The 23,867-nt window shown below is 38.2% G+C and overlaps 2 protein-coding genes across 2 annotated transcripts in view; both read left to right on the top strand.

Annotated features, from left to right (window-relative positions):
* The first annotated feature begins 25 nt into the window (after positions 1–25).
* LOC119408763 (neuronal acetylcholine receptor subunit alpha-9-II) lies at positions 26–8,561 on the top strand. The gene is made up of 8 exons (XM_037675604.1): positions 26–40; positions 981–1,129; positions 1,267–1,337; positions 2,487–2,632; positions 4,853–5,007; positions 5,684–5,864; positions 6,323–6,674; positions 7,804–8,561. Exons 1-8 carry the CDS (start codon positions 26–28, stop codon positions 8,559–8,561), a joined length of 1,827 nt encoding a protein of 608 aa, XP_037531532.1.
* An 8,691-nt stretch (positions 8,562–17,252) lies between these two features.
* Positions 17,253–23,867, top strand: part of LOC119408755 (putative methyltransferase NSUN7) — an 18,089-nt gene continuing 11,474 nt past the window's right edge. The window contains exons 1-2 of the mRNA XM_037675594.1: positions 17,253–17,606; positions 23,089–23,147. Coding sequence (XP_037531522.1) covers positions 17,264–17,606; positions 23,089–23,147 — 402 coding nt within the window. The 5' untranslated portion in view covers positions 17,253–17,263. The remainder of the gene's footprint in view (positions 17,607–23,088; positions 23,148–23,867) is intronic.

Below are 23,867 nucleotides of genomic sequence, written 5' to 3'. Positions count from 1 at the left end.
GTTTCCCTTTTGTTGCCTGTTAAACATGTTCTTTGTTGTGGCAAGTTTTGAAATTGATCGTCAAAAAGCTGCCTAGCAAGATATATATATTTTTTTTTTTTTTTTGTAAAATATTACTTTTGGTTTCAGTGTTGATGAATAGTTTCTCCTATTTATGCTTCCTGTTGTGTTGGAGCCAACATTTGTTTAGAAGTATGGTTGAATCTGCATATTGAATAAAAATGAGGCAGTAAATTATCTTTAGACAAGTGAGAATTTAACCGATGGGGATTATGTTGCAGTAAAACCAAGCAGACCAGTTTTGATGAATGTTTATGAGCTTTTCAGCTCTGGAGTTTTTCTTCTCGTGCTTCGAGCTTTAACTGCTGTTGTGTTAAAGCTCATTTGAAGCACAGGTGGATCAAAAACAATTACAAGCTCAGAATAGTTGTCAATTTTTTTTTCTTCTATTGGGTAATCTGAGAACATAATGACAGAGTTTGTCTTGTGTCGAATCTGTCCCAAAAACTGGCAGTAAACATTTCACTTGTTCCAACAGTCATTCTGGGTTTATTTGTGCTGAGCTGCAGCTTCTGAACACTAACGTGACCGCTTCGTATCAGAATGAGGGTGTATTGGACACAATGATTTTAGAAATGGCTGCTCAAAGGTTATTTAAACTGTCACCCCGACATAATTTAAAACGACTACCTTAAGGCTTTAACAAAATAAAACGTGTGATGTAAAATGATGTTCAAATCTTTAAAAGACCAATAAGATTCCAGTTGTGTTAAAAAAAAAAAAAATCTTTCACTGTCTTTAAGCAGTCTTTTTAGTACGATATTTTAACAGTCCCCCAAAATTAGTCTTAATAACTGTCATTTTTTTTTATTACCATAGAAAGTAATCACCTCTGTTGAAAGTCCTGTGTGATCAAATCATTTATTTAAAACTTCCAATCTTTTCTCTGTTGAGTTTTGCTCCAAGTGTTTCCTGAGCAGACCAGAGGCCCAGCTCAGGACGCGTGTTCGACAGGTTCAGAGTCCTGTGTGGTGAGGCGAGGACCTGTGGGCATCCTGTTTCCCTCAGTCTCCTCCTGCCATGTGATAGCCAGAGTTTTATTCCCAGCCAGCAGACTTGCTGCCAAGCAGTGAGCGGAGAGAACAGCCAGATGAAACGGTGCCCTGCTATCTACAGCCGAGTTCAACTGGGGTTTAATGGACATCATGTAGATCTTTCAGGGGAGGACACACAGGACTCTAGATAACTGAGTCAAGTTACATTTAGATTGTTCTTGGGGAATCCAGAAATATTCAAGATGATCCAAGTTATCTGTCTGACAATGCTGCTTACTGAAGGTGAGTATTAAACGGGGGTTATTTTATGAGGAATAAAATACATTTAAAGTGTGACTGATGACAAAGGTTTGGTGCATCAACTGCCTCGGGTTTGAAGAAAGCAGCCGTTACACAAGGCTTGAATTTTGCATGACCTTTAAACCACTGAGCTGCATAGTCTGCTCTGGCAAATGCAAGATTAATTTGTCTGCTAAATATCTTTTATTTTGATTAAAACATCACTAACCAGAGAAATTTACATTTTTCTGCAAAAAAATTCTGTGTGACTGCTGAGGGCTAAGTGCTGAATTTTATTTAAAAAGCTGAAATTGGTTGATAAAACAAGCAGAACAGTAGCTAAAATATGTAAAATAGACGAGCTTGGATTACCTAAACATAGCCAGTCAGACTGCATTAGCAAAACTATTAAATTAAAATGAGCAAAAGCTAAAGTTAGCAAAACAGCTAAATTAGCAAAAGCCAAGATTTAAGCTAAAATAAGCTAAACTGTAGCTAAAAACAAAATGGAATAAAACTTATGCTTAAAGCCCAAATTACCACAACTAAAATATACAAAACAGTAACGACAAGGTTAAATTAGCATACTCGTAGATAAAAGATCAAAACTTCAGCTAAAAGCCGAAACGATCCAAACTATTAGCTAAACTAGCTGCAAGCTAAAATGCGTATAACTGAAGCTAAAAACAGCACAATGAACAAATACACTGAAGCAGATTTCAAAGAGAACAATAATTTGACTGAACTGAGATCTTGCTGTATTGTTGAAAAAGTTTGCAAACGAAGTATATTTTCTCAACTATTTTGAAAAGTTTTAAATTTACAAATATTAAACTTGTTGACATGATGATTTCCAGTCAAGCCGCGCATTTTGATATTTGAATGGTTAAAATAAAAGTCTCCAGAAGTCATTTGATTTCAAAGAAATATACAGAAGAAAAAATATAAACAGGAAAACAATAGAGTGAATGCTGATTCACACAATGACGGCCCTCTTCACCACTGTTTTTACACAATTGAATCATACTTAAAAGTCTGCAAAGTGTAACTTACTAAATGTAAGTTACACTTTGCAGATGTTTAATGCTACACAATAAAAAACATTTCTGTAATTGTTAAACACCTGTCCTCTTTCTTTCTACCTGCCCTCAGTGGTTCATTGTGCACAGGGACACTTTGCTCACAAGCTCCTGAATGATCTGATGGAGAATTATTCCAGCGCCCTGCGGCCTGTGGAGGACACAGACCAACCTCTCAACGTCACCTTAAAGATCACTCTCTCTCAGATCAAAGACATGGTGGGTACCAGCTCGTAACGTGATAAAGACATTTGATGATGAGACAAAAGATGGCTTGAGAGACAAGTATTATTTTTACTAAAAGAAAGTCCAAAAACATGACGTACTGAAAGAACTTGCTTTCCTAAAAGCAATGGTTCTCAAACTGGGGTCCCCAGACCCCTGTGAGCCGGTGCTTGGGAGTCCGCAAAAACCACCAAAACAACTTTTTTTTAACAAGCACGTAGACGGTTAACAACCAGTTAAAATATACCGAAATGCAGTAAGTCACATCAACTTTATTAAAAAATTTCTGGGGGAGGACCCCCCCCCCCCGCCCCCCACCTACTATTTGCATTCTGGCATCAATCAGTTTACAAATGAAGCCCTGTTACTTGGTCTGACTACTGCTGTTCTGATTCTGTTCAGTTTTATGTAAAGTTTTCTGTAATAATTTGAAGAATTGGCAACACATTTATTCTGTTCTTTAGGTGAAGAGGTAAAGTTTTAAAGTGGTTTTTGATGCTGTTAATTTTCTTAAAACTGTAATTTTTGGAAGTTGAAATAAACATTTTTGTTAATTAAGAGTGTCCTGAATGAAAAACACTCCATGTTTCAAAGTATAAAAATTGTATTAAAACTATTAAAGAACAGGTCTTAAGTATTTATGTTACACAAATATTTCCGTTGCATTAAAGAGACAAATTGAAGAAAATGATTTGATAAACATGAGGCTTATGAGGGGGTCCCAAATTAATATAGTTGTAGATTTTAAGCAAGCGATTACTTTCCACAAGTTTCATTAATATTTGTTCAGTGACCCATGATATATATATATACATATATATATATATATATATATATATATATATATATATATATAAACTTTATATATGCTCCATATATATACAGTATATACACTGTATATATTTGTAACAGACAAACACACTAGCAGCCCACACACGTGCAAAACATTATCTTGCCTCCACTTTTCAGTAGTGGGCGATGAATGTCAAATAAATATTGTCTTGATGCTAAATATGCAACTGGTTTTGGTAATTAACACGAGCCCACTGTGCTTTAGAGTAGCAACACAAAATTAATAGTCTGCACAAACCTAATTAGCCAAATAATTACACTTCATTAAAAATTGCTAGCTGCACACTTTGAATAAACGAAATAGACAGAACTCGTGTCTACACAGTAAACGGTGAGAAACTGAGATCAGGACTAAAGCAAATCTAAATGTTTAGTTTTGATTTGGATTTTCACTGCACTGATGTTCACCATTTAGAGTTTTTAACAGCCGATGTTCATGAATCACAGTCAGAACTTTAATTATAATAAAATAAAATACAAACAGAAATTAAGTTTGTGTTACAATAACACAAAGCTCTTATGTGTTTTTTGTTTATGGACCTCTATTCACCTGATATTGCACGACTGGACTGGATTTCAGCTGTGAAAATCTGAGTAGTATCTGTCAGAGAAGTGCAGATGAACAACAGAAAATGTTAAACGGAGGTGATGCTCTACTAAATTTACATTTAGTGTGTGAAGTTTTGAAGATACACAAAAATATGCAATAAACTGAGCTCCCATTTGCTTCCTTAACTGTCCACTTAAAAAAAGAAAAAACAATCTTCGCACATATTGTGCTTAAATTTGCTTTACTGTACACCAAATGTACAATTTTGCATTTCATGAAGCGTCTGAAAAAACATGACAATATTTTCATGGAAATCAGACATTTATTATCTATAAACCGTTCTGTGGCTGCTCATAACATGAAACTGAAGTTGATGGTCGACTGGTGGCGGCTGCAGAGCCTCTGACTTTAAATAAAAAGTATCTTTTCAACTTTTCCACATAAGCTATTCTGTTTGAACACACAAACACAGGCAGATACATGATTTTTTAAAAAAATCTTTCATGGCAGTAGGAGGTAATAACGGAATAAATAAATTACCTGGAAAATCAGAGAAGAAAATTCCAGATGCAAACCTCATGTAGTCGAAGTAAAACTAAAGAAGAGACTGGTTTAACACAGTTCACCCCATTCTCCAGAATGTAAAACTACTGAAAGTCTGTGGATGTTCAGGAACATCTTGAAACTCAGAATGACTTGTAGCTTCAAGAATGTGCTAACAACTCTAAAGTAGGCACTAGAAAATGGACAACAAATGGATGTTTTCATGTCGTAATATCTGGCAGAAAGGATCTGACTCTGTTTGTGTGAAGGATGAGAGGAACCAGGTGCTGATCGCCTACCTGTGGATCAGGCAGACATGGCATGACGCCTACCTCAGGTGGAACAAAGAAGACTACGACGGACTGGATATCATCCACATCCCCAGCAGCCTGGTGTGGAGGCCTGACCTCGTCCTCTATAACAAGTACGCCAGTATGTCATCAAACACATGTCCAAACCTGCATTGTAGAAAACGGGTGAACGCTCTTGTCAACAGACTTGAACAAATTATTTTCAAACCTTGTCCACTATCATTGATTAAATGCATGAATACGATTAAATGACTTGGATGTAATTCCACATTGGCATAGTGCTTATTTACAATGTATGACCAACTTGAAAACACAATTATGCACACCTTGATTTCCCTTCCTTTTTTTTGGACGCCCATCGAAGGCGAGATGTTTTATGATATAGTTTTCGTCCGTCCATACGTAAACGTTCTCCTGTCCAGGCCATAACTTTTGATCCACTCAAGATAATTCAACAAAACTTTATACGCCTGCATCATCACTAGACAGAGTGTCACGCGTTTTCATCACCCTAACATCAAGGTCAAAGTCAGACATCAAGGTCAAAGTTGAACAAGGCCATTGCTATACATTGCTGTATTGTTGTATAACAGTGTGTCGACGGATGTAAAATGTATTGTACTCTTGTTTATAGTCTTGTTGTGTACTCCTGTTTATAAGAGCGAGTGTGTTTGCAGCTCTCCAGACTGAAGAAGTCTTCTGGATAAAAGACAAAAGGTTTCAACAAAGAAGAATCCGCCCAGAGGACTTGACTCAACCTTGCTAGATGTATTCTTGTTTGTTCTCTAGAGCTGATGATGACTTCTCAGGACCAATGGACACCAACGTGAGGCTGCACTATAACGGAGAGATAACTTGGGATACTCCTGCCATCACTAAGAGCTCCTGTGAGGTGGATGTCTCCTACTTCCCATTCGACAGTCAGGAGTGTAACCTCACGTTTGGTTCCTGGACGTACAACGGCAACCAGGTACAAAACGACACCCTCATGTTTACAATCACTGTACAACTTGATGTGTCTGGATGTGCTGCAAAACTGCTGGCATAGCCCCACAGAACCTCACTGGCCTACACAAGGCGAGGTCACTGAACAAGGCCAGGCTGATTCTGGCAGATCCTGATCATCCACACCATGGTGAGTTCAGGTTGCTTCCATCTGGATGCAGGTACAGTATCTGCAGCCCAGATGTAGAACAAACAGACTGAAAAGCTCATTCATCCCTGTAGCGATGAGGCTTCTCAACGATCAGTGATGATTTCTGTTGTTATTTTAATGTCTCCATGTCTTGTCTAGTATGGATGTTTTGTGTGCCTATTGACTGTGAAACAAATTATCCCTCAGGGATAATAAAGATTCTTGAACTTGAACAACTAGGAGCATTTACAAATTGAATTAAATTTTAGAAATATGCCTCATTGATCAACTAGGTGGACATCATCATGGGGATGGACAGCGGTGATTTGTCAGACTTTGTAAAAAATGTGGAGTGGGAGTGCCACGGGATGCCGGCCACTAAGAATGTCATAATGTACGGCTGCTGCCCTGATCCGTATCCAGACATCACCTACAAGGTGCTCCTGCAGCGTCGCTCCTCTTTTTACATCTTCAACCTCCTCCTGCCCTGCTTCCTGATCTCCTTCTTGGCTCCTCTGGGTTTCTACCTGCCTGCAGACTCTGGGGAGAAGGTTTCCCTCGGGGTGACGGTGCTCCTGGCTCTTACTGTGTTCCAGCTGATGGTGGCCGAGAGCATGCCACCTTCAGAGAGTGTGCCGCTCATAGGTAAGAAGGTTTGTGTTCAGGATGGGGTTCAACCAAACCAGCATTGGGCTTTAATGTATTTTTCTGAATAAAACGCAAAGTAAATGAGTTTTACAGATGGCAAGAAAAAAAGTGACCACTGACAAAAGTATAATAATAAAATGCCTAGCTAGCATTCCTTGAACGGATTGACTGCTGCCTTTCATGCAACAGTTTTAGAATAGGATCATATGTTAAAACATGTTGTAGCCGTTTTTGTCTAACCAGGAATTTAACATTGTGTGCAATCTCATACTGCGAAATGTCACGCTCAGCGTATGTGTTGTGAATAACTATCAGCTACAAAGATTAACTCAGCATCTGTAAAATCACAGCCATTTTTGTGTTGGTTAATGCTGATTAGTTGTGGCAGCCATTTTGAACTGGATTTACTCCACAATGTAATCAGTTATAGACTTAAATCCAATGATTTCTGATAGTGTCATTCAAAGTGACCAAGTTGTTTATGAGATGTTTCGCTAACAATGATAGAGTTGACTGAAATGTTTTAAGCACATTCTGTATTCCTCGAAGTATGTGTTGGAGATGATCCTCAGCTATCAAAACACAATTTTTTGTGCAATATCTGTAATACTGACTTAGGTAAAACTCTTTTTGTGCTTAAAAATGAGTTGGCTTTGGTGGCCATCTTGAACTGGATTGACTTCGCAAGTTAATTGTATGTAGATGGAAATCCATTGATATCTTTCCAATAGTTTCATTCAAATCCATGTAGTGGTTCATGACATATTTTGCTAACAGACAGTGCTGACTCCAATAGTTAATGGCAAAGCTTTAAAAGCAGATCTTACACGACCAGTTAGTGCTCAGAGTATGTGTTGGTAATGACACTCAGCTACTACCACACCCAGTTTGAGCTCAGTAACAGGTTGCTTAACTATCGTGGCCATATTGAATGGGGCTGACTAAAAGTTTTTCAGTTGTAAATATCTACTTAGGGATTAGTTTCTAGTGAGTTTTGCTAAAATCTGTCTACTGCGCCCTGTTGCCTTCGCTGGAGGGCAATAATAAAAAGAGTAGAAGAGTGCCATCCCTTCTGGGCTTTCTAATATCGAACGTTTTAATCTTTTTCTGTTGATTTGCTGCACAGGGAAGTACTATATAGCCACCATGACCATGGTCACAGCCTCCACGGCTCTCACCATCTTCATCATGAACATTCACTTCTGTGGTGCCGAGGCCAAACCGGTTCCCCACTGGGCCAAAGTGCTCATCATCGACTACATGTCCAAGATTTTCTTTGTGTATGAAGTGGGAGAGAACTGCGCTTCTGGCTCCTCGTCTTCTTCTAGCTGCCTGCAGGAGGATTCTGCTCACCAAAAAGTCAACTCCCATATTCACGCGAATGGAAAACCCAGAGGTCAAGAGGGTCATCAGAACCATAAGCACCCCCAGTCTCAATCTTCCAGGCAGCAACACCGAGTGAAAGTCCACCACCACATCACCAGAGAAGAGAGCAGCCACCTGAACAGCTCCGCACCTGGAAAGTTTGAAGTCTCTAATGGGAGAATCCCAACGAGTGACTACAGCGCAGCAGATCAGAAAGTTCATCCTGAAGACCAGAATCCTCTGTGCTGCTCCGAAGATGTAAAACCTCCCCCTCAGGGCCCGACTGTAACCTTTGGCCCCTGCATATTCTGTAGCTATGCCAGTGGAATACCTAACGTGGACACAAAACTGGTCCGCAACGTGGAGTATATCGCTAACTGTTTTCGAGAGCAAAGAGCCACGTGCGCCAAGGTGGCCGAGTGGAAGAAGATAGCCAAGGTGATGGACAGATTCTTCATGTGGATTTTCTTCATCATGGTTTTTCTCATGAGCATCCTCGTTATTGGCAAGGCTAAATGAGCAAAAAGGAATGTTGCAGTTTTTCTTTAATATCTGATTCAGTGAAAACCTTTGTGTCAATTACAAACACAAAACACACATTTAATTGTAGTTATAAACTTATATTAGCGTTTTTATTTTTATTTTTTGTTAAACATCGTTGATCATAATGGTTAGAAAATAAACAAATGACACTTATTTTTGGCAATATACATGCAAGGTATAATATTCCTCTAATGTAGTGTACCTTCTAGTGTACTATTTCCTCAAACGAAGCTAAATGAACCGAACTATGACATCATAGGTGATCAAAAAATGCATTCTAGTTTTAAAGGTACTCATTGAAAATTATAAAATGAAACATAATATAGGTTATTCATAACTTTATCTGTCAAAGCAGCATCAGAAAGTTTTTCCAGGAGTTTTCCAGATGCATTGTTATGTACAGTAATTCTGAAATGTGAGAACTTGACTGAATCTGACAAAAACGTGAAAGCTTGATTTTACTAAAATGACCTACATGAGTCTGGCTGCTCGCTGTATTCAGTTTTGCTTTATGCATCAGATGCATTTCCAAAAAAACTTTTATTCCCCAAGTCTTTTAAATTTAGACCTATCTGCATACTTTACTCAGCAAATCTAAACACGTACCAGTACATGTCAATTAAAACTGCTAGACTTCTCCGTCCCAAACATCTCTCCTGAACGTCGCCATTGGTGACCCATGTTCAGTCACTTTGGTTGGTTACAAAGATGTGGTAGTTGGCAGCTGTTCACACATTTTTTTAAATTTTTTTTTACAATTTTTTAATTAATGAACCAATAACCATCAATATGAGACAAAATGATTTTTTGTTTTCTTCATCACGTTGCAATGCGTACCTTTAAAACTTTCTTTGCTCTGTTTCTTACATTCTTAGTAAAAGGATAATTCAGACATTTGTTAAAAAATATGAATTTTTAGTATCTTACCTGTTGAGGATAGCTTATAATTTTGACAAAACTGACAAGGTAATGGCGAGTCTGAATAAAACTAAGACCAATTGCTGCTTTCTTAAAACAACTCCAGTTTTTTAGCGGTTCATGTAAATGCTATTTAATAAACCCTAACATTGCTGTCTGTTTTGTGTATTTATTCTGGCAGAAATATTAACTTGTTTCTCCAACGAAGTTAAGTCAGGTCCTCTGGACGTTTTTTTGTTGAAATGTTTTGTCCTTCATCCAAAGAACTTCATCAGTCCGAGTAGACACAACAAACGCAGTCCCATAAATGGCTCTTATGGGACTGGGGTGATAAGAAACCATCTTATCACCATTAAATTGATTGGCCCACTATGTGAGTAAGCCACTTATGGGACTGAGTTTACTGTGTCTCATCTGACTGATGAAGTCCTTTGGATGAAGGACAAAACATTTCAACAAAAAAAAGAAACCGTCCAGAGGAACTGACTTAACTTTGTTGGATTTTCTACCTGAATTATTGAGCATGTACTTTAATGGTTTGAACCACTTTAGCTATGGCTGCCTCAGAGTCGTTGACGGGGGAGAGGGTGGACTCCAGAAACCATCATATCACCATAAAACTTGTTGGCCCACTATGTGAGTAAGCTACTTAAAGGACTGAGTTTGTTGTGGCTCCTCAGACTGATGAAGTCCTTTGGATGAAGCATGAAACGTTTCAACAACAACAAAAACAACAACAAAAGAAACCGTCCAGAGGACCTGACTTAACTTTGTTGGATTTTTTTAACCTGGATTATTGAGCATGAACTTTGATGTTAACTTGTTTCTGTTTGAAGTGGCCAAGGTTGCACCAGAAATGCCACGTTTAACTAGTGCTGCTGCTATTTATGCTGAAAAACAACCATAAACCTCGTTATATAACTGCATAATGTGAAACTAATAGCGATGTAAAGGTTTATAAATAATGTTTGCATGAACTGCTGAGACTGAAGTTGTTTTAAGGTGAGAGTAATCCACTTTGTTCTTACCTCAACTAGGACTAGCTCATCATTTCAGTCAGAACCAAACTCTGTTTTTACAAACTATAGTTGTTCTAGCAGCTTTCTGCAACAGGTAAGTTATTAATTGTATGCACATCCTCCCACATTACTCCCGCGTTCAGTCAGTCACGGTTTTGATATGTTGGAACTTTATCATGTGATCACTGAATAAATTTGAGTGTCTCTTCTGTTAAAATATGGCCTGTGGAGGCGACACATGTCTTATTCACCAGTGTGAAATCAGATGCCTGCAGGCTGAGAGGCACAGTGTCAGCGTGCACCGCGGAGCCACCGAATCATTTTTCTGTTTAAATCATCTGGTGAATAGTTAATGAGCCAGCTTTGTTTGTTGCACAGCAAGGACGTAAGTTAATAGTGAGCATTAATTATGCAACAAAAGCGCACACAATTGCACCCTTTGTCTTTTAACCCCCACTCCTTCCCCCATCCCCACACACAAACACACACACATCTTAGACTCTGATAGTCAATCATACGTATTCATTAATGTTTATACACAAGTAAATGACAGGTTTAAAACGAATAAATGACCAGAGGACAAATGGAACCAACAACTAAGACATAAAGAATACAAATACAGTTCTTATACAGTTTTTTTTTGTTTATTTGAAGTTTAGAGTTATTTGCACACCACTCACACTCAGATTATTTGTAAGTTTAGATTTATTAAATTTTATTTTTGTTTTTTATTGTTCATATACTGTAAATGTATAAATATAAATCAACAGGTTGATTTATGGCCAAACATAGAAAATATATGAAGTCACATAAAGCAGCTTGGAAGCTCAAATTATTTAAAATACATTTATTTATGATTTGTACTTTTATGTTGCAAAATAAAATAAATCCATCCATTATCTTTCTTTACCCACTTCTTCCATTTTGGGTCATGGGGTCGCCGGTGCCCATGTCCAGCAGTCACTGTGCGAGGGGCGGGGGACACCCTGGACAGGTTTCCAGTCCATCACAGGGCCACATGGAGACAAATGAAACAACCATTCACTCTCTCACTCACACCTAGAGACAAAATAAAAATGCTACAATGTTACAAAAATAAAAAAAAGTAGAAGTACAAATACGACTTATAAATGAGTCGCAAAAAAACCCCAACTTTCAGGTGGTCAAAAGTAGCATGCTCAAAAGTGTTATATAACCTCCTTAAAATGATACAAAAAGAACAGTTAAATAATAACAAAAAATCCACCAAAATGCATAAAGTAAAGGTATTTTGTGAGCATCAATCTCAAAGCTGTAGTATAACTGCAGTACCATATGTTTACAGTAGATGGCGCTAAGTTCGCATACTTTATTTTGCTGCCTCGGGGAGAAGATACCTACTTGTCCTCGGGGCTCACAGCTTGAAGCTTTATTTATGTGGCATCACAGGAGCACAAAATTTGCACTTTAATGTTGCTTCCAATGCCTTTTTTTATTTTTTAAATCTCCCAGAGTGATCCATGCATGACATTTCATTATCAAGAGAAGACAAAAGATGTTGACTTTCTATTCCTTCAGTCCTCAAGGAGGTTATTCTACAGCAAGACCCAACTCACTCTGTGCTCAATACTTCAATAATTAAATATAAAAGCTATTACTGAAATTGAGCTAGGCTTTAAAAAAAAGGGAAAGACTTGAGGAGCTTGAAGAATGTCTTTTAATTGTGCTGGGAGTCTTTCCACTGTGGATTCATCTCTGCAGTAATCTGGCTGAAATGGGGAGAAGCTGTTTGTTTCTTTATCCTGCTCTCCAAGACCACGTGGTCTGAATTATGGGATATGAACAAATGAAGCAGCTTGTGCTTCAGAAGACAGACTTACCAGGAAAACCAAGTGCCAGGCAACAAATTCACAGAGCTCTATTGTTTATTATTATTCAGGTTTAAACTCACAAAATGGCAGCATGCAGATTTTTTTAATGCCGGCAGAGGTAATTTTTGGTTGGATTGCAGGGAGAATCTCAGTGTTTTGTATATGCTTTATGTCATCTTTTGGGTTATTTGTAAGAATTTTTAATCTGATAATGTTGGTCATAGAAAATACTTTTTAAGGGTTTACTTTGCAAATGTCCCGCATAACCCGTGGAAAGGAAATCACCCATCAGAAGAACGATTGGGCTCAGAGTAATGCTGAGGTTTGAGAACTCTGATAGCTTTTGTTTCGAACTTGCCAGAAAATTAGTTTATATACAGTATATATAGGATTTTTTGTACAGTAATGTATTTAAAACAGAGGAGCAATATGACTTCAGGCACATTAATCTTCTTCATCTGTTTACATCTTTTTTATTATGATGGAAACAAAATATGTACTGGACTGGAGACCTGCAGGTGTATTTTGCCTCTCACCCACTGACAGCTGAGCAGAGGCACCAGCTCCCCTCGACCCTAAACAGAAACAAACGGGTAAAGACAATGGATGAGTGGAGAAAAAAATAGTTTGAAATGCTGAGCTTGGTATTTGAAATAATTATTTTCTATTTCCGTAGCAAACACAATCTTCAACCCTAAAGCCCAAGGCAATCTTTTTTAATCACCACTTGAAAAAGACTTTTTATATTTTACTAATAACAAATGCAAACATGTAAAGCCAGATTTTACAGCCATGAGGTCTATGAATCAGAGACCCTGAGAGAATTTTGAAATACCCTTTTACAACTTTTGCAAGGCCAGAGCATAAAACCTCTTCTCAGTTGATTAACAACTAAAATTTATAGTGTAATCATGTGTTTTTAACAATAAATAGTGTTACTGAACATGTTTCACTAATGTCTAAAATGCATCACCATCGTATTTGATGCAAATGCCACATGGTCTAATGCTGCTCTGGCCTAGCTGTCTGCGAACTGCAGGCTTACCATAAAGACAACTTAAATATACTAAGCGACACCATTTCAGATCGGTTGAGGCCCAGGTTAACAACGACCGCCACCGGTGCTGTTGACAAACAGAGTGCAGAGAGTGCGAGGAGGGAAACGTGTCAGGAGACAGAGGGAGAAGAGGAAAGTCAAGAATGCAGGACTGAAGGTGACAACTCAGTGTGGGGACAATGACAAGCAAAGGTAGAGAGCTGGCTGACATGATGCTGAGAAGGAAGGTAGATAGTCTATGTTTTCAAGAGTGGATCGGCTCTGAGACTCTTCTCGTTTGCTCTGGTGATGGATCGACTGATAGATGAGGTCAGGCAGGACTCCCCGTGGACTATGATGTTTGCCGATGACATTGTGATCTGTGGTGAGAACAGGGAACAGGTGGAAGAGAACCTAGAGAGGTGGAGGTATGCACTTGAAAGAAGAGGATTGAAAGTCAGCCGTAGTAAGACAGAGTAAATGCGTGTGAATGAGAGGGAGGCTGGTGGAACAGTGATGCTACAAGGAGCAGAGGTCACAAAGGTGCAGGACTCCAAGTACTTAAGGTGAACTGTCCAGGAAAATGGGGAGTGTGGTAAAGAGGTGAAGAAGAGAGTCCAGGCAGGATGGAGTGAGTGGAGAAAAGTTTCAGGAGTGATTTGTGACAAAAAGGGTGTCAGCAAAGGTCAAAGGAAAAGTTTACAAGATCGTGGTGAGACCAGCTATGGTTTGGAGACAGTGGCATTGACAAAAAGGCAGGAGAAAGAACTGGAAGTAGCAGAAATGAAGATGTTGAGGTTCTTCTTAGGAGAGACAAGGATGGATAAGATTAAGAATGAGATCATCAGAGGTACAGCACAGGTTGAACAACTGGGAGATAACGTTAGAGAGGACAGACTGAGATGTTTTGGACATGTCCAGAGGAGGGACAGTGGGTATGTTGGTAGAACAAGGGCTTAATTTGAGCCGGATCCTGCCGGAACAGGATCCGGGAACTCTTATTTTGACAAGGTGTGTTTCGGTAACTGATTGCTTGTATCCAGTAACTCTCAGGCTTACTAATAATAAAGTTATGAACAATTTTGACTGCCTTGAATGAGTACAACCTATATTGGATATGTAATCTGAAAATATTTACATAAACAATCATTTTAAACATATTAGCCACTCACAAGCTTCTTAATATCACTTAAGAGCTGCCCCTTCAAGTAAGCATTTCCACCTCCCTTAAAAATATCCCCACCCCTACAGTCAAAAACACAAAATATGATTAAACAGCACAGCTAAATTGCAAATCAGTTTTACAGTTTAAGTGGGTCATTAATACAATTTTGATTATTTATTAAAAATATGAAATAAATGTTTGATGGGTAATCTAAGTGGGATGCTTGACAGATGCGGAGATTGCTCTATTCACACAAAGAGAGCTGTTGGTCAGACCACTTCTTGTCACTCTTTAAAATAGTTATTGAATCGTGTTTACAAATGTAGGTAAACATACGTTTAACAACCCGTTAAAATACACCAGAATGCAGGAAATGGCATCTGCTTTATTCATAATTTCTGGGGAAAGACCCACCACAGAGCCCCCTGCCCCACACTATTTGCATTCCGACATCGTTTGGTTAACAAACTAAGCACTGTACTGTAGAAGGATGTTCGAAAAGCAGCTGCCATAAAAAAAGACAAAGGGGAAGGCCAATAAGGAGATATATGGGTGCAATTAGAGAGGACATGGTGGTTGGAGTGAGGACAGAGGATGCAGAGGACAGAAGGAGATGCGGAGGAGGACTCGCTGTGGTGACCCCTGAGGAGGGAAAAAACAAAAACAGAAGAAGTAGAAACATACTTTTACAAAAAGATCATCTTTAACTGTATGAAAAGGTGCAGTTTGAAAGTATTTACGTCTGTATTTTTCCAGACATGTAATTTTGGAATGGAAAATTTAAATAAAGTACACTTACCAAAAACCATGTTGAAGCTGTTTTATTTATTTATTTATTTATTTATTTATTTATTTATTTATTTATTTATTTATTTTTCTAGTCATTGATAGAAAATAAATTTGAGATTGTAAGGCTCCAGTCCTTCAGTTTAGGAATCGGCACACCAATTTTAAATACATTTTATAAAAGTTATGCACATATTTATTATTGTAGGGCGGCTGTGTCTGAGTGGTTAGAGCAGTCATCCTCCAATGCAAGAGTTGGGGGTTCGAATCCACCAGCAGTCACGTGCCGAAGTGTCCCTGGGCAAGACACTGAACCCCTCGTTGCCTCTGATGTGTGTCCCATCGGTGTATGAATGTGATAAAGCACTGATTAGTCTCTTTAGAATGATTTGTTCAATTATCTTTGTAGAGATCTAGTAGAGTGCTATATGAATGGGTAAATGAGGACACAGATTGTAGTGTAAAGTGCTTTGAGTATCTCAATAAGATAGAAAGGCGCTACAGTCCATTTACCATTGTTTATTATCTGGGTGTCCAATAAATATTTTATTGACCAGGGAAGCAGAAGGAAACACAACAATTAAAGTGAGAGGACTGACTAAAAGCTGTAGAATCAGTGTGTAATTTTCAATAAGATAAATAGAACTGTCTTAAAAAGGACATTTATATAATTGAAAACATGACGTTTGTATAATTTAGTGAAAAAATGCCTGTACTGCCCTCACAGCTCCTAAACATTTGTTCAGTTCTAAGTTTTTATTGTTATGATTAAAATTAGAATGTGGTATTTTCTCCAGCTGACAATGGGCAATGTTTATAGTTTTACAAATTTGATGGCTTGTTTAGAGATTAGTGAACCTTGAAATAAGAATTTCTTGGGTTTTTCCCCTAATACTTATTTATTGCTTGTTCTTAAATAGAATAACTCTTGTTAGTTCCCAGTTAAAATAAACTGAAGGGTGGCCCCAGGGTGGCTCTGTACAAACCCTGTGCCCCGAGCCCTGAAAGTTTTCCTGTACACCCCTGCATTTTGGGGGCCGAGCCTCCTTCGTGTGAATCTCAGTTTCTGAACAACAGCAGGAGCTTTTCACTACTGTGGTTATCAGTTCTCTGAAACGTTCAGCAACACTTTAACAAGTCCTTGTGGCCCCTGACATCACGGTAGGACTTCCATGTGTAAGGAGATCATTCAATCTTGATCCACGAAGAGACAGTGCTCGAAATTAGCATGCAGTTGCCATGGTGACGGAAGCAAGCTGCTCCAAATCGCGAGACTTTTGGTGAGTTTGCTTTAAAGAACTCTGCCAAGCTGGTTAAACGTTGTTTTTATTTTTGATGTACAACGTTTCTTTTTATATTTTAATAATTTGTCGGATGCGCCCCCCCCCCCCCCCCCCCAATAACGGTCCGTGGATATTAGACAGTTAAGAAACGAATAAAATATCATCTGTTAACGTTACAACAGTTTAGCTAGCAAGAAAATGGAGAAAACGCAGAAACGAGTAGCCTAGCTTACATGTTTTTTTTTTTAACAGGTAACAAAAGGTAAGTTTTCATGTTTTGACGACTCATGTCTGCTTAGTTTAAATCACTGCCAGGGCTAATTTTATATAACTAGTAAACATTCTTTAAAACAGAACACCATTTGATGTTATTTCCATTTAAAGCTAAGCTAAGGATACACAATGAAAAGTGTTAATGGTGCTCCTTTGTACTTAAACCATACATTCTAATTTAGGCTGCACTTATGTAATGTTTTTTTTTAAAGTTGAAAATAACTTACTAAACTAAACAAATGTCAACTACAAGAGTCTTTGACAAATTTGTCCCCAGGCTTCAGGTTCATGGCTTTCTTAAAAAGATTTCATGTTTATGTTTTCAGGTGTCGGAGAGAAAACACAAACATGGTGAAGAATAAACAATCAGGACGGCGTCTCATTTGCACCAAGCCTGCAAAGAGTGAGTCTCAGACCGCCAGCAGCAAAGACCAGACTCTGCTGGACCAACCAGGGGACGGTGTCACACCTGCTGCCCCACCAGAACCTCAGATCACCAGTCGGAGTCAGCAGGGCTTCCCCGACAGAGTCTACCTGCTGGCATCGGTCATCTTCCAGAACAACCACCTAGAGAAGCCCGCTGCTCAACGATTGGTAAACTACAGCACAGACAGGCGGCTCCCGCTGCCTAAGGTCAAGTATGAGGAGATGCAACGAACAGCTTATGAGCTGGCATTCAATACGCTTAAATGTAAGTACTGATCTGTCAGCTTTAGGTTGATAGGGAAAGCTTCACCTTCATTTATTTTTACTGGCTCCTACGTTCTGTTGCTTTGATTTTTTTCCATCATGTTAAGTATCCCATATTTACATCTACATGTCAACCCACTTCTAAAAATTATAAGACAGTATCATATCATTAGCTGCCACTTCATAACAGTCAGCACTTTCTTTTATTGCTTGTTTTTATTTTCAGCAATGTCTTTGCAACGTATTCCGAACTGAACAATAAGCAAAGTTAATGTAAGTAAGAGTCCACTGAACACACTGTTCAAGTATGAATAAAACAATTATTTGCAATCATTTATTCAAACACCATAACAAAAAAAGGGCAATATACAGAAATGCATCTATGCAGTGTCTGTAAAACTGTATTCGTCCACAAGATTTACAGCAACAGAAAAGAATCAGTTTACTAACCCTTGCTTCATGCTTATTTGTTCTCTGCTTTGAACATTCTGCTTTTTCTTGGGCGTGAGGACACTTATAAGAAGTTTTCATCACCTCTTGTCTTGATTTATGAGCAATACTTGAATTATTTGATTAAACCTATTCGATTCCAAGCAGACAAAACAGCCATTTCAAATGATAATTAATAGCTTTGGCAAAGTTATTTGACAGGCTGCATTGAATACAGATAGATTGATGAAGGGCATGTGGAAGAGACAAAAACAAAAAAAAAACTTGACGGACCAGAGGTGGGAAACGTATGAGGCTACAAATCAATTTTGCACATAATCTCTTTACTAGGACCAGGGTGGGGTCTGGGTGACTGAAGTCATAGGGGTGTGTAATCACCATGGTGATAAGGGAGGGGAAGCGAGCCAACTGCCACTGCAGGAAGAGAAGAAATCGATTTGACGTGTTGTCAGTGGATAGAGAGGTCAGGTAGCAGGAACACCCTCAAAGCCATACAGGATTTTCTTCATACTCACTATCTATCCACTGAAACCTGGATAATCCTCACACCGACATGTTCCCTCGTTAATGCGACTCGCCTCAGAAATATCCATCATCACAAGCTCCAGCATCTTACTGGAGTAGCTTTTATTAGTTTTTCAGCTGTAAGTCATAATATTTACATCCTCAGGTGAAAGTGAGCAGATTACATTGTATGTACCGGTATATATATATAAAACCTCTTTACTTTAATTCTTCAAGCCTTTTTTTCTGTGAGGCCTGTGCACACGCACCACCACTTAAAACTTTACTCTTTGCCCTGAAACAAGAACGTGTTCAATCAAAATTTAAATATAGTCTTGTGCAGATCTTAATTTAAATAGAAATAGAGTATTCTTTTGTACTGTTACCATTGTGGCAGTTAGACAGTTCAGCTATTCTTAAGTGGGATTCTTAAAGGAAAGGTTATAAGCAAATATTATTTTACCTGTTGTAGATAGCTCTTTTGCCCTCTACCTGGGTTGACAAGATAATGGCTAGTACTAAGATAAAAAAAAAAAGTCCATTCTAAAAAAAAAAAATCACAGTAGTTCAAACTTTAAAACTATAAACCTTTATATTGCTGTTAATTTGGTTTATGTTAATATTTACAAAGAGGGGCAGCACGGTGGTGCAGGTAGAGCTGCCGCCTCTCAGCGAGAAGGTCTGGGTGGAGTTTGCATGTTCTCTCCGTGCATGCATGGGTTTTCTCCGGGTACTCCGGTTTCCTCCCACAGACCAAAAACATGCATGTTAGGCTGATTGGTAATTGTCTCTAGGTGTGAGTGAGAGAGTGAATGGTTGTTTGTCTCGTTTGTCTCTATGTGTCCCTGTGATGGACTAGAGACTTGTCCAGGGTGTCCCCCGTCTCTCACACAGTGACTGCTGTATATGCGCACCAGTGACCCGAAATGGAAGAAGCGGGTAAAGATAATGGATAAATAATATTTGCAAAGAATTTTAAAGTTATTAGCAATCAAAAATAGTGGCAACTTGCTGGTGCACTTTAGTGCAGCTTCTAACAATAATATATATGATAATAATGCAATGTGAAATAAATGTCAGTGGAAAGGTTTATAAAATAATGCTTGCATGATCCACTACCAACTTTTTGAGATTGGGTTATTTTAATTAACACTGGTCATGGTCCTGCTGTAAAGCTAGTCAATCCAGTCAGAGCTAATTAACTTTGTCTTAATTTGAGGTTGTTCAAAGAGCTATTAACTGTTCATAACATTTTAACAGAACATTGAACTATCCCTTTAAAGTAGTTCTTTTTATTTTCATGTTCTGTTCCATGTGTCAGACATTTCTGGATTTTATTTGCAGAACACCGTCTGTAAAGTGTCAGACAACAACAACAACAACAACAACAAAAAGAGAACTGGGGAAATCACAATTTTAATATTTCTTTTTAAGAATTATTCACTTGTTTTCTTAATAGTGTAGTTTTTGACTTATACTACAACCTTGTAGATATCAGATACAACAAACATTTTTAAGTACTTATATTTCTGTTAAAGAGACCTGCAACATTTTAAGAACATGCTCTTATTTTGTTCTTGTTAGGGTAATTCTCAGTGTTGAAATATTAACACAGTTTCAACCAACCGCTGCTCTTCCTACAAACTGGACACCATCTGGTGTAGAAATAGATTTGCTGCTTACATACATACAGACAGCCACACATAGTGCACACACACACAAACGTAAATGTGTGTGTCATTTGTGTCACTTCCAGTGACTAATCCAAAATTGAGCTGAGCTCTAGAAGAAATGCTTCAGCAGCAAAAACATGCAGAGGAAAATGCCAATGAGCCCTGGTATTGATCTTGTTATTATAACTCTTATCTGCTCATAACAAAAACTTGCTCAGTAAGCTCAATCTTGTGGGCTGACAGCACAGACTTGTGTCCTGCCCTACTTTTGTGCCAATACGTGCACAGTGATGATAGTAAACCTGCTGTAATTGTGACATTGTAAAAACAAAGCTGAAGCTGCCTAATGACAACAAATTATTTTTTTTATTTAGCTTTTTTTTGGCACCTCATTTGTGGTGATTTTTAAATTATATCTCCTGTGCTTTTTCTATATATTTGACCTCTCTACAAAACCCCTTTTCATACCTGAGCAGCTATCTTTTGTTAATCATTGATCCAGGAGCAGATTATATTGTCAAGTCTTCACATCTTATCAGTTTCTAATATAGTTTGATCTCATAGTGGGAAGTTTTTGCTGATGTTCAGCTTTGTAAAGTAATTTTTGACAAGTCTTTGCTGGTTAAAATTTAATTGACCTTCTTGCTTGCCATGAAAGCCTCCCTCCTCCTTTTCTTTTCTGCCCACTGCCCCTGAGAGTATTTCAGCTGCGTACTGTCCAACTGGGCTGCCAACTGCAGAGTTACTGAGGCTGCCGCTGTCCGAGCACAACAGTTTTTTGTGTTTTGCTGGTCTTACAGCATGAGAGAGAAATACAGTTTTTGTCCTTGACCTTGGATCACAGAACTTACGCCTCAGCAAATATTAAACTGTAAGATACATAGAGCATTTTAGCCCAAAGGTGAATGTGTAACTTACAGCAAAGACCTTTTCTTAGCCTGCCCACAGTTAGATTAATGTCCAGCTGTGCTTGCTGTGCGACAAAAACTTGGAGACCTGAGTCAGATTCAGCACTAAGAATGTGTTTGGCTGCAGCCACCATCAGTCACTCACTGCTCATTGTTCAGGACTTGAATGGAAGTCACAAAACACAAACTCAAAATGAGCCCTGCAGTGAATACTGGTCACCCCCAACTTGACACTGGAGGACACTCCTATTTTTATTTATTATTATTTTTTTAAGTGACTGTTGCACACGAACGACATGGTTAGGATAATCTAACTCCCCCCCCCAAAAAAAATAAAATCTCAGCAATGTTCCGGCTCTTTGATTACGTCTGCTGTAAGTGATTTATGGCTGACATTTCTCTTTTTTTCTACACAAATTGCTGCATGTGATTTATAGTGTGTGGACAACCACTGACCTCTTCACGGTTCCAACTGTCAAGGCCTCCTTTGGGGTCTGTTTTGCAGCATGTGGTGAGCGGTTATCTGCTAACAGCTTATCTTTAAGACCTTCTGCAGAATTTTAAACCTGAGCATCCATAAAGACCACTGCTAATGTTGTATGCCTGTGTGTCCTCAATTAAAGATAAGCTCTATCACAAAGAAACATACATTTTGGTTCACCATTTTGTGTGTGTGTGTGTGCAGTTGTACCTGCAAGGAGATATGTCTGTCTGTCCTGCCCTTTTGGAGATGCCCCATGTGCATTTGGCCAGGAACCAGCAAACAGTTTGCCATGGTTTGTTGTGCTAGGTTAAGAGCAGGGTGTGTGGTTTCCATGGTGTTTCATTGCATGTGGTTTGTGTTGGAAATAATGCAGAAGGTGACCACACAAGTAATAGGCCCACTAAGCACATTTATTCATTTTGTCACTGTGGTTTCACGCTTACACAAACACATGAATTCAATTTCCATCTTTTATTTGCAGCTCAACAGTAACATGATGATCCTGTTTTCTGTCTTATTGGATTCACACATTAGAGAAGTTATCCTTTTTTTTCTGAGTTTCTGTAAAGTGCTACTTGCAGCAGGACTTTAAAAGCTGCTTTTTTTAAACTCAAAAGTGCTGCTATTTTTTAATTATAAAATGAAAAAAATCCCAAGTAAAATCTATTTACAAGACAACGTTCTACTTTAGTGATATGACAATTAGGGAAAGGAATTAAAACCCCTATGAACCACATTGAGCAAATTTTTACGAGTATTTTTAGATCCAGATCTAAGAAAAGCAAAATTTGAGCATTTATTTTCTCATTGAGAAATTTCACATTTAACAGATGTTTAAAAGTTAAATAAAAATGTTCATTCAAAGTCCAGATAACTCTTAAATTTTAATAATAATAAAAAAGTATACTATTTGTTATTTTTTCAACATTAAGGCAAACTTTACGGGGAAAGTACTACACATTGCCAATCCTTGTTTATTAGATCTAATGCCGTAAGTGTAATCAGTCCTTTTCACACCCCCATTCACCTCAGACATAACAAATGAAAGAAAGCAATGAGGCAAACGTAGAATCAGATGAGCTCTAATTAGGCATTAAATAAGCATTTAATCACAGAAAATTAAACCCCAATCTAATTGCATTATCTTTCCAAAATGAAATTATCATCGTTTAGGAGGCTCTCTAGGAACCACTTTAGCTCTTTCTCTTAAATGTTTTTCTAACCCTGTTTTTATCGTCAACTGTGGCTTTGTCCTTTGTCTTATAAATGTACCATCAAAGTAATTTCTTCTGCCTCCTTTGCCCTCTGCAAATAAAAGATGCTTTCTCAACCAAGATAATTAGATTTTGATATAAAGAGGCACAAATGTGCATCATTATTACTCATTCAAACAATTAGTGTGCGAAATCCTCATTATCGAGTTAACGTTCCACCTAACCTTGTATTAACTTTCTTTCTGCACAGATCAAGAGTTGCTGGAGGATCTTATGATCAACAGCCACTTTTATCTCACTCAACCAGTGGTAGGTGAATTTCAGTGTTTTTAGCACATCTGTCTACAGTGCTTAATCACTTGTGTACATTGGCATATTGTGAGAGATTTAAGAAGCTGAGTGGTGGCATGTTGCACATTTTGGTAAGAACTCTCTGATATTCATGTGGTCAGATTTATATTCCACATTCCTTTTGTATTTTGTTTAGTATTTAGTTTTTGCACTAAGATGTGTCTTTCATAAACCCAAAAAGCACCTTGATTAATTTGCGTTTTATACCTCAGTCAATAATAATCACTCACAGAGCTACAGTACGTGTACTGGTTATGCTTTTCTTTGTCAAGCACACTCTAATCAATCGCTAATACATTCATAATACTGCAACAAGAAAGGAGCAGTGTTTCTGATAATTGAATTCTACATGTGGCTGAGTGGTTAGAGCAGTCGTCCTCCAATGCAAAAGTTGGGGGTTCAAATCCACCAGCAGTCACATCCTGAAGTGTCCCTGGGCAAGACACTGAACCCATCATTGCCTCTGATGTCTGTCCCATATGAATGTGATAAAGCTCTGATTAGTCTCTTTAGAAGGATTTGTACAGATCTATTAGAGTGCTGTGTGAACGGGTAAATGAGGGCACAGATTGTGTTGTAACGCACTTTCAGTATTTTGATAAGATAGAAATGTGCTGTATGTACAGTCCATTTACGTTTCCCACAGCCAATGTGCTAAATGTTATTATTTGGCTCTTA

This window comes from Nematolebias whitei, chromosome 4 (genome assembly GCF_014905685.2).
Source record: "Nematolebias whitei isolate Nwh7 chromosome 4, NemWhi1, whole genome shotgun sequence".
NCBI classification, from domain to species: domain Eukaryota; kingdom Metazoa; phylum Chordata; class Actinopteri; order Cyprinodontiformes; family Rivulidae; genus Nematolebias; species Nematolebias whitei.
The sequence above is the reverse complement of the archived record's forward strand: the minus strand, read 5'-3'. Positions and strand labels throughout refer to the sequence as shown.